Raw genomic sequence first — 11,502 nt, 5'->3', positions numbered from 1 at the left:
CTGCGAGCTCTGCTGCCCTGCAAACCCTGTGGGGCTGCCGGGGGATTGTGGCCATTCTGAGAAGGATAGAGAGGATGTGGTGGGAGGGGGGAATAGCAAATCAGGGGGGAAGGGGGGGGGAAGGGTGGTTAAACTGGGTGGGATTTCACTCGCGCACGGCTTCTGGTTCTCTGGTGGGGTCTTCTCATCCATGCTGCTACACCGTGCGCCCTTGGCATGCTCGTGCTCTCAGCTCCATGCTGCCTTTGGAAAGCAGGATGCTTGCTCGGATGCTCGCCCAGAACTGGATTTGGAACCCCCCCCTCTCCATGCACGCTGCAACGAGCAGCTGGCTCATTGCACGCAGCATCATCACCATCTCTGCCGGCAGCCGGACCACCGCTGGCGCAGGTGAGCTGCTGGCTGCAGAGCAAGCGGGAGCTGCTCCCCCCTCCTCCTCCCCTCCCCGCAGAGCTCTTGGACAAATAAAGTGCGGAAAAAATCCGAGCTGGAGCTGCTGACTCCTTGTGCAAGCAAGTTTAAAATAGGCCACGCTGTTCCAGCCCGGCGGCAGCCAGCTGGCCCTGCAGCCGCCCTGCTGCAAAACAAGCAGCAGCGGGAGCCCCGGCACCGCCACGCGGGGACGTGACCCGGATGGCAGCAGCTGGGACAGCACGGTGACACCCTTGGCCATGTGGGTGGGGTGTCACTGGGGGTGAAAGGTGCCCAGCTGGGTGGGGGCATGCAGGGAGCATCCCCTGCAATAGCGTTGCTGCAGCTGTGCCCCTCCTCTGCGTCCTTGGGGACACCCAACCGATGCTCCTATTGTATTTATTTCTTGTTTGGGTTTTTTTTTTTTTTTTAATCATACAAAGCCTGGAAGCGGGCCCCAGGTGGGCTGGAGTGTGAGGTGCTGTGGGGCAGCAATGTGTTCCCCTGGGCTGCCCGGTGCCGTCAGCCCCATGCTGCCTTTCCCGTGCTTGGCGGTCCTTTGGGGACAGGAAGCGCTGCATTGTAAGGCGGCCTTCCAGGATTTCCTGCAGCAGAGCAGGATGCGGCTGCGCACCGGTTCCAGGGAACCTGCAGCCCTCGGGGATGTTGGGGACACCCCCCTGCTGCTCCTGCCCAAGTCAACACCATGGCAATGCCCTTGGGAGGCAGTTCCTATGGCATTAAGGGGGGGCTGGCAAAGAGATGGGAGCATCGATTCCTACTGCTCGCTCTCACTCAGCATCATTCATCCCACCTTGGACTAAAAGCGTGGTGCAAAGGAGGCACTGGGATCCTATGGGCGATGCGCGGTGACTCCCAAAGGGGTGGAGATGTCACCCTGTCCCAAGCTAGCATGCACATCTGCTCTTCCTTCCAACGTCTTTGGGAAAAGAAGGTGAATAAAAGCCATCCAATGCTGGGGACAAAACCAGGAACATCTGCTCAGCATCAGCCCAGGGCTGGGGCATCACCTCAACCCAGAGGGGTGCGTTGTTTCCCATGGCTGTGGCTGCTCACCCTCTGCTCCCTCAGTGGCTGCAGCACGGAGGTGACAGCCCGTGGTGAGGATTAATGGCTGCGTGCTGCTCGCCTCCGAGAGCTCTGCACCTTGGCCAGAGGGAGGAGGAGGAGGATTTGGCAGCTGGAAGAGTGGGGATTAGAAGAGATTTGCTGGATCTCAAGGAGAGAGGTGCCAAGTCCTGTTTGCTGGGGGACCCTGGAGGACGCTGCGTTTCCCTATCAGCTGGCTGCAGCTCTCGGGTACCAACTTTGGGTGTCAGTGCTGCAGGGCAATGGCACGCACAGCAGGAGCGCGGCTCCGCCAGCAATAAACAGCACTCAGAGCTCAGCGGGGCCGCGTCGGGAGGAACTGCTCTGCCAGTAAGCACCGTATTTCCCTATTTATAAACACAGCACTGCATTGAGTCTGGGGCCCTGACTCTGCAGGAGCTGCTGCAATTGTCTCTCTGTTGTGCGCTGGCAAAAAGGATCGCGGCGTGCAGAGATGCTTGTGGATGAGCTGCGATGTTCCATGCATCCTCCAGCTCTGAGGAATCACCCAGGTCTGAGCATCAGATGTGCCTTCAGCTTGGTTTGAAATAAGAAATCACGCTGTGATGTCGCTGGGGTTGTCGGGTGTCTGTATGCCAGCAATGCAATGGGGGCTGAAAGCTGAGCAATGCAAGAGGTGCTCCCCCAGCAGTGATGCTCCAACAGGAGGCATAGGGCCCTGCAGAACGGGATGCCCCAACCACCTCCCCCTTCCCCTTGGTGCATGCAACATCCAGCGCAACAAGGAGCGAGCATCAAAGGGAAATGCCTGAGTGAAGCAACAACCCACACTAACAACACAACCAAGCCCTCTCCCCTTTCGTTTCCCTCCCTCCCCTCTTGACCTTGAGGAATGCTGGAAGGTGTCATGTCATCAGCATTTCCCAGCCGCTCTCTCGGAGCTTGGGGGGGGGGGGGATTTTTCTTCCTTCGGGGCACCCTGCCAAGAATAACAGCAGACTCCAGCAGGTCGGCACAGGAAGGGAACGGCTGGAACCTGATTTGCAGTCAGACGCTCGCAGAGCCAGAGCGCGTTTTATTGGAGAGGTCTCCGGGGAGGCATAAACCTTCCTCCCCCCTTCCACCCCCCCAAAAATAAAAGCCTTTCCGATGAAGCTGTATTTTTTAATATATATATGTATTAAAAATCCTTTAAGATAAGCTTGCTTTTAATTCACGTTGTGATTTAGTGCAGGAAGTGGGGAGGAATGCAGAGAGGTCGGGGAGGGGTCCCCCAGCTCTGCTCCCCAATTTCATATGAAGTTGCTGGGATGGAACATATTGGCACAAGGGGTCAGGATGCAGAATCCCTTGGGACGGCCCCATTTAGCAGCAAAAAGGAGGCAGAGGGCGTGATTTGTCCCCAAGTTGACAACATGAAGGTTCAGAGTGTCCCCAGTGCCCCTGAATCACAGCACACATCCCTGCTGGAGACCTGCATGTGGCTGGGAAGAGGCAGCGGTCGGGTTGGCAACGCCTTTGAGAGGAACACAGCAAGAGAAGCATTCAGAAAAGGGAAGGGAGGAGCTTGGTGGTCGAGGGCATTTGGGTGGTTTGAGCTCATGGCCCTGTGCCTCAGTTTCCCCATGCGCCTCAATGGGACGGCGCTGTGTTTGGGGACATTGGGAACCCACGAGTGGGTGCAGCAGCTGTGGGGACCCCGAGCAGTGCACTCCATTGCTGCAGGGCCACGGCGCAGCTCTCAGCTCCTGTAATTCCTTTCCCAGCTGCATTGCCTCATTGCCATGACCAGGCAGTAACCGGAGCAGCTCGGCGTTTTGCTGATGGAATGGTTTTCCATCGGGAAATGCCGATTTCTGTGAGAACATCTCTATTCCTTTTCACCAAAGTTTGTTTTTCGCAGTCGGGTGGATGGATCCAAAGTGGGAACACAGAAGGATCAGCTGTGAAAAGCAGGATGATATAGGAGCAAACCCAGGGCTCAGGAGGTGCACTCTGAAAGTCGCAAGCTAGAGAACTGCAAGCCAGAAACCAATAAACCATTGTATTAACCTCAAACATTCTTTCTATCTGAATTTTGGAGGAGCGTTCAGCCTCTTTGTATCCTTCCCATGCATCTGATGCTGTCCCATCCCACGCTCCCCGGCCTGGCCCCTGCTCCCTGTGGGTGGTGGAGGCACATGGGGGGGGGGGTGTTAGGATGGGCAGGGGCTGCGAGCTCTGCTGGCTTTTGGGGTCCTGGATGATGAAGACAGGACGCAGCTGGGGTCGGGGCAGCAAACAATGAGCAGTCAGGAGGAGTGGGCTGAAAAGTCTCTGCTCCCCCTGGGAAAACACGTGCTGGGATCTGGTGAGGATACATATAGAGGAGTGTCAGTGCTGCTCCACTGAATCTGTCCCCATCACCCCGTGGGTGCTGGGGAGGGGCAGACAGATGGCATCTTCCACTGGTGAATAACGGGCCGGGAATAGAAAGCTGAAACCAGAGCCTGTGTCTTCCCATTGCATCTTCAGCATCATGTGAGCCTTCTGCACATCCCATGGCCTGGCCCTGCTGGAAATAGCCTGGAGCTCACACTACAGGGCCGGGCACACAGCTGGTGGCAAGGATGGTTGCAAGGCACCAGGATGGGCACACAGCCCCAGTGCTGCTGGCTGCTGTGGGATGCAAGCTGCAGAATTTTGGTGCCAGTCCCACACAGTGCCCTGTGGCCCTGCATGGCACTCCAGGGTTTGTACCGTTGCTATTTGTGCCAACACACTGTGCCTTTCCTTTTCCCCCCCCCTTCTCCCTCTCTCCTCTCCACCCTCTTTTAATAGCAGCCTCTAACAGCCACAGTCATTCTTCTTTGTTGACCCGGCCCTTTGGCATCAGCACTTGGCATTTGCAGAGCAGCTCGTTCTGGAAGAGGGGAAAAAAAAAAAAAAAAAAAAAAAAAAAGGAAAACAACCCTCTTAAAAAATAATAATAATTTTTCAAATAAAGCCAACCCAGCCCTTGTGCTGGGGCAGCAGCTCCCCATGGCACCACGCAGTGCTGCAGGGGGATGCTGATGGGAATGCATGCAGGGGCTGAGAGTGGAGCAGTGATTTCTCAGTGCTCTGTGGTGCGGAGCAGCTCAGAGCTGCTACTCTCAGGCTGGGGGGGTTTCTTTGCCCTTTTTCTTTCTGATGCTCCTGCTTGCATCGTGCACCTGCCTGGGAGCATCCCTGAGTCACCTGCAAGGCTGCACGGATAGCTCGTGAGCAGGGGAGGACCCAATGGGGATTTCCCAGCAAAAAGACCCACTGAACAAGTCTCTGAAGTCCAAAAAATCACATAGAAGTTAAAGCAGCCGATGAAGCATAGATACACATATATAATGCATACACATTTCCGTGAGGCTGCTCTGTCTTTTCCTGCTGAAAATAAGTGCATAGATCAGCCTTAAAAAAAAAAAAAAAAAAAAAAAGAGCCAGCAGAGAGAAAAACACAGCTGTTGAGCACAGAGTTCAAGGTCACTGAACCCCAGGCCAATGGCCCAGCATCCCACTGAGGCCGTGCTGCCAGCTGTGACCTGGGCAGGTGACACGATGACACTCAGGCTGGAGCCTGCATGCCTCAGTTTCCCCCATGGGAATGGCTCTATGCGGTTGGATTTATGCGTTCAGAGCTGCTGGTTCATTTTCCCCTGACCCTTTCCTTTGCTCCCTTTGCACAATAGGGCTCTTCCCAGCTCTGCTGCTGCCTCCCAATTAGAGAATAGCCTCTTTGGAAACATATCCCCTTTTCAGACCCCAGACCCCGTGGAGGATTATCTGGGGGGGGGGGTTTGGGGGGAGTTGGGGGAGCAGTCACGCTGTCTCGAAGGCACTGTGTTGTTTGAAATGCTCTTTAAGGCACTTGATGACTCACAGCAACAGCTGGAAGGAATAAGTGGTTGGTAATTTCCATATTAACCTCCGGGTCCTGGGGACAGGGATCTGCAGCACGTGCCTGGTTGTGAGGGTGTGCTGGAAGCGGGCAGCACCGGGAGCAGCCTGGGGTGGGGTGGGGACAGGGATGGGCATGGTTGGGGCTGGGGATAGCGACAGATGTGGGGCTGGTGACAAGGATGAGGTTGGGGATGAGGATGAGGATGGGATGTAGATATGGCGGGGACATGGGTGGTCCCAGCACAGCCAGCCTTGGCTTGCTGCAAACCACCCGGCCCTCGAGGGCTGTTTGCACAGCACCTTGCACAACTCATGCTCTCTCCCAGCCCTGATGCAACCCAGCCACGCAGAGGCCACGCGGAGGCCACCCATCCCACTAGGATGTGCGTGGGGATGCGGAGCTGCTGAAGGTGTTATAGAGCAGCAGACCTCACTGTCACCCTTCCTGGCCCTGGGATAGCCTGAAAAGGCAGGCTCTGCTGGAACACTCCCTGCCTCCAAGGGAGCAGCGATGGAAAATCCTGCGCCAGCCTCTCCTCCATCCCTGCTCGCCCCGGGGGACGCGCTTGCCGCCAGGGCATATGTTTTCAGTTCTTGCCGAGGCCGACTTGAGAAATTCTCTCTCCCTCCCAGCTTCTCTGTTGCAAAAAAACAGCAACCGCAGGGCTGAGGCGGCGGTGGATGATAAATGAGCTGCTCCGGCCGCGTGCAGCCAAGGCCCCAGGAAGCTGCTCCCAGGCTACGTGCTAGTGGGATACGGGGCCACGGGGGGGCTGGGGGCTCATGTCACCCCTGGAGTGACCATGGGGACAAAGAGAGGCTCCGGCCCCGCTGCGCTCTGGTGCTTGAATTCAGCGTGTTGTTTCCTTGCCCATCTGCAGCGCAGGCGGGACAGCATCTGTCGGCCCCACGCACGGCTCCTGGGGGGGCAGTGGGGCTTTGGGGGCAGCCCTGGGGTTGTGATCCCTGAGGACAGCAGGGGGAGAGGCTGCAGAGATGGGTGAAGTCTTTCCCTGCAGTGTCGCTTCTTGGGGTGCTCCTGCTGGTGGGGGGGCTTTCCCTGGGTTGGGGTCGCATCCTATTGGGTCTCATCGTGAAATCACTGCGTGGAGACAGCAGTGCTGGCAGGGAGAAGGGGCGATGCTGGGAGACCTTTAAAGAGCATTCTAATCATGCCCGCCCCGCCACGCGCCGCGCTCCCGACGCCCTCACCGCATAGAGCAGCCGCAACATCAGGCCTATAAATAAATAAAATACAACGAGGCCCCGCTGTCTTCTGGAAAACCCTGAAAAAAGCCGCTCCGAGCCAGCTCTCCCAAGGTATCGTGTTCTCCTCCTGGTGTGTCACCTCCCCCCCCCCCAGCCACACGGCTTTATTGCCGGAGCCATCTGTGTGGAAACTGGATGCCGGTCCCCAAAGAGCCCTTCGTGCCCCCTGCCCGCTCTCCAGCTGATGTCACACAATCTGTTTGATCTCACGGCCAGTGACCGGGCAGGAGGTGACATCAAGGGTCGGCCCAACCCAGCAGGGTGCAGTCCCTACTGCAGGGTGATGGGGTGATCCCACGGGTGACTGCAGACAGCAGTCCTGCATGTCCCAGCAGCGCCGGTCCCTTAACCCCGCTGCAATCACAGCGCTGTGTCACCGTGCTGCAATCACTGTGCCTCACTCGGGGTCCAATCCTGCACAGTGAAGACAGGCACGGTGCCCTGCAAGGACAGCGATGGGGACATCAGGGTGACTTGCCACAAACTCTCACTCAGTGCTGCTTGCAGACAGCCCCGCTGCCATTCATATATCTTTTTTATGGGGTGACCCACGCTGGGTGTGCTGGGGTGATTAATAAGGCAGGTTTCACTGCGGCCGGACCCCGGTACACTTTGAGCTTCCGCGGTGCCTGTTGTCCAAGGACAGCAAAGTGCTTTACAAGCACTAAATCTTATCGCGGGCTGTAAGGCAGGTAAGGATATACCGGGATTATTGCATGCGTCGCTGAAACGCGGCCAGCTCCGGCTGAGAACACATCAGCTATTTACCAGCGAGCGGCAAAGCGATGCAGCATTTTAGGGCCAAGCGGGAAATAGAATCTGGTATTGAACTGGAACAGCAGCAGGACTTTTAAATGCGAAATAAATTACTGGGGTTGGGACTCGGTCGGGGCGCAGAGTTAATGTCTGGTGCGCGGCGCTGCGAAGGACAGGGACGGTGTCGCGGTGTCTCCGCGCTCCGTGCCGCCACGGGAGGGGGGTGGGGACACAAAGCGCGTACAGAGGGGGTGGGTGAAGAAGGATGGAGAGGGGTGTGGGGCAGCTCATGAATCCCCCACGGCTCTCGGTGGGTTCTGCTCGTGCCCCCCTCAACCCCCCCAAGCTGGAAGGTCGCGGTGGGGGCGGCGGTGCGGGCGGGGCCGGGTCGGGGGCGCCGGGGAGGGGAGGGCGGTGCGGCGGTGCCGGGAGGCGGTTCGCAGCCGCCCTTCCTCCGCGCTTCGCAGCGGCACCCAAACTTTCGCAGCGAACTTTTTATTCCGTGTTTTGTTTTTTGGTTTTTTTTTTTTCCCTCCCCCCTTCTTTCTTTTTTTTTTTTTTTCCCCTTCTCACCTCCCTTTCCCCCTTTTCTCTTTTCCTCTTTTTCCTCATTTTTTCCCCTATTTCTTTTCTTTTTTGCCCTTTCACCTTTTTTCTTCCCCTCTTTCTCTTTTTTCCTTTATTTTCTTTTTTTTTTACCTTCTCCCCTCATTTCTTCATTTTTTTTTCTTTTCCTCTTTTCTCTCCCTTTTCCTTTTCCCCTTTTCCTTCTCTCTTTTTTTCCTCCCCCTTCCCTTTCCTTTTTCATTTTCCTTTTTCTCCCTTCTCCCCCTTTTCCCTTTTTCCTTCCCCCCTTTTATCCTCCTTCCTTTTTCCCTTTTTTCCCTTTTATTTCCCTTTTTCCCCTTTCCCTTTTTTCGCCCCCCCTTTTCCCCCTTTCCCCCTTTTTCCTTCTTCCTCTTTTTTTTTTTCTTTCCCCGCCCCCTCCCCCCTTTTTATTTCTTTCTCCTTTATCCCCTCTCCCCTTTACCCCCTCCAACCCCCCCACCCCCCCAACCACTTTTTTTTTTTTTCCTTCCACCCCTTTTCCAACCCAGGAGGAGGGCGGGCGCGGCCCGGAGGGAGGCGAAGGGGGGGGAGCTCCTCAAACCCGCCCCCCGAGCCTGCGTGTCCGGCGGAGCCGCGGGATGAGCCGGGGGCGGCGATGAGCGCGGCGGGGCCGGGGGCGGCGGCGGCGGCGGCGGCGCCGCTCTCCCGCAAACAGCGGCTGATGGCCGCGCTGGCGGCCGGCGAGGGCGGCGCGGCGGCGGCTGCGGGCGGCCCCGGGGCTCCGCAACCCCCGTCGGCGCCGCTCTGCTGCTTCATCTGCGGCGGCGGCATCAGCCGCGGCAAAGAGCTGAAGCTCCAAGTGAGGCCCCCCCGCGACCACCGGCCCTTCTTTCCGTTCCTCCAGCACCAAGAGCCGGCGCCCGGAGCCCGCGCCGTCTCGGCGGAGGGTTGCGCTTTGGTCTGCGCCGTCTGCCGCTGTTTCCTGGGAGAGCAGTGGGACTCCTTCGAGCGCAGCCGCACGCCCGTGGAGAAGCGCATGTATTGGCTCAAGCGGCCCCACCAGTGCGAAGCGGCGGCGGCGGCGGCGGCGGCGGCGGGGGGCAGCGGGCTGCGGCGGGGGGCTCCGGGCTGGGACCCCGGCACGCCGCCTTGCCGCCGCGAGGAGGAGGAGGAGGAGGAGGAGGAAGAGGAGGAGGAGGACGAAGGGCCGGCGGCCGGCTCCGAGCTATCCGAGCTGTCCGACGCCGAACCCCTCTCGGAGCCCGAGGGGGCGGGTGGCGCGCTCAGGGCCCCCCCGGTGGCAGCGGGGATCAAGCGGGGGGCGGCGTGCTGCTCGTCGGACAGCGAGATCAACATCACCAGCGAGGAGGAGGAAGGCGAGGAGGAGGAGGAAGGCGGCGAGCGGGCCGCTTGGGTGCCGGGCACCGCCTGCTACATCTGCGGCAGCTCTTTGGCGCCCGGCGGGCAGCACCGCGTCCACGTGCAGAAGCAGGAGAAGAGCTCGCCGGCTCCTTTTTTCCCATTCCTTTGGCTGCACAGCCCCCCGCCGGGCGCCCAGCCCCTCTCTCCCGCCGGCAGCACCCTCGTGTGCCCCTGCTGCTTCTCCTCGCTCATGCAGCAGTGGCAGAGCTTCGAGCTGGCCAACGTGCCTGTGCTGCAGCGGCTCTACGTGGTGCCCCTCAACGCCAACGCCATGCCCAAGGGCCGCCCAAGGGGACTCAAAGAGGATGGAGCCGGTGTCCCCCCGGTGCCCGAGGCGTGTTATCTGTGTGGGGAGGAGTGTGGCAAAGAGGCGAGGCCGGTGGCGGCCAAAATCACCAACGGGAACGCCAAGAGCACCATGCACTTCCCCTTCCTCAGCCTCCTGCCGTGCCCGCCTGGAGCCAAGGGGCTGAACAAGCACTGGGAGGTGAGCAGCTGCCGCAAGTGCTATGGGGTCCTGCAGGACCTGTGGGCCATGTACCGTGCATGCCACAACGAGGAGCTCATCAGCTCGGTGCAGAGCTTCCTGGGGAGGTACCACCAGGTGTTCTCTGCCTCAGAGCCAGGTCACCCCATCGGCAAACCAGGGGGTCCCACCTCGGTGTGCTACATCTGCGGGGCCGAGCTGGGAGCCGGCAGGGAGTTCCAGCTCAACGTCAACCCGCCGGGGAGATTTGGAGAGAAGGAACCGTTCTTTCCCTTCCTCACCGTCTACCCGCCAGCCCCACGGGCACGGCCAGCCGACTCGACAGGGCTGGTAGCCACGTGTGTGCTGTGCTACCACGACCTGCTGGGCCAGTGGCTGCAGCACGAGGGCAGGAACTCCCAGCACCCCAGCAGCGCCTGGTCCCGCCAGTATAAAGTGGAGACCTTCGTCTGCTTCTTCTGCCGCCAGGAGAAGAAGCGATGCCTTGGATTAAAAGCGGTGCAGGTCGCCAGGCTGCCTGTCTTCCTCTACACCCTCCGCGTGGCCAACAGCCTGCTGGTGGATGATGGCAAGCAGCTGACCATCGGCGCGTGTGCAGAGTGCGGGGCCGTGGTCCTGGCTGGCAAAAGCGTGGCCCCCCCGGAGCTGCTGGCCGTGCCACCCCCGGCTATCGTCCCCAAGGTAAGGCATCCCCAGTCCCCTTTGCTCCCCATGCTGTGACAGTGCTGGCAGCCAGCAGGTGACATAGATGGATGCTGTCCTTTTGGGTTCGGCCCGGTTGGGGCAGTGCTAATGAATGGGTGCCTTTAGCAATGAGCTTTTGGAGCTGTCAAGCCAACAGGGAGCGGATAAATATCCTTCCACGAGGATCCCAAGAAAAATCCTTCCAACCAGGCCTTGCACAGAGCCATCTCTCTGAGGTGTTGGCACCGGGTCTTTGCAGCCCTGTACGAGGGAGGTGGGCTTGTTTGGCATCCAAAGTGGCCAGAACCAAGGAAATCCTGAGCGTGGACCTCTTGCAGCCACGGATAACCAGAGCTGCTCTAGGGCTGCCCATGCTCTCCGCATCCTCTGGAGATGGAAGGAACACGCCGCCGAGGAAACTTCCCACGTTGTCTCCGGTTTTATAGGGAGCCCCAATCAAAGGGTTTCCTCCCGCAGCAACCCGAGCCCTTCCTGCAGCTGGGAGGCTGATGTGCAGCGCGGGGTTATGCAGGGTGCTGCAGGGCAGCGCCTGGGAAGTTGCACGGGAGAGCAAAGGTTTCCTTCCACCAAGTTTGCGTTCCTTCTCGTGGGATGGGGAAACTCCTGCTTTTAGCCCCAAATTTCCAGCTTGCGGGTGCACAGCTCCTGGAGAGCGGCTGCTCTGTGTCTGCAAAGCAGGCCCCAGCCCGGGCGCTGTGAGACACCACCATCCCAAATCCTCAAATGAGTTTTCAAAGCCTTTCGCTGGGTTTGTAGCCAGAACCCCGCGGCTCTTCGAAGCGCTGGCATTTTCTTTAGAAATGCAAAACAGCCCTCCCCACACAGCACTCCTTTTCTCTCCAGCCTCCCCAGCCCGATCACAGAGACCATTTCTGCAAGCCGTGGGCTCTCAGTTTGGTGCCCGGTGGTGCCATTTG

The 11,502-nt window shown here is 58.9% G+C and overlaps 1 protein-coding gene across 1 annotated transcript in view; it reads left to right on the top strand.

The window, feature by feature from the left end:
* The first annotated feature begins 8,626 nt into the window (after positions 1–8,626).
* The window catches only part of GSE1 (Gse1 coiled-coil protein), an 85,738-nt gene continuing 82,862 nt past the window's right edge, over positions 8,627–11,502 (top strand). Inside the window, exon 1 of the mRNA XM_031614941.2 lies at positions 8,627–10,561. Within this exon, the coding sequence (XP_031470801.2) occupies positions 8,627–10,561 (1,935 nt within the window). The remainder of the gene's footprint in view (positions 10,562–11,502) is intronic.

The sequence above is a fragment of the Phasianus colchicus genome, chromosome 13 (assembly GCF_987193195.1).
Source record: "Phasianus colchicus chromosome 13, bPhaCol1.hap1.1, whole genome shotgun sequence".
Lineage (NCBI taxonomy): Eukaryota > Metazoa > Chordata > Aves > Galliformes > Phasianidae > Phasianus > Phasianus colchicus.
This window is presented reverse-complemented; position numbering and strand designations above follow the sequence as displayed.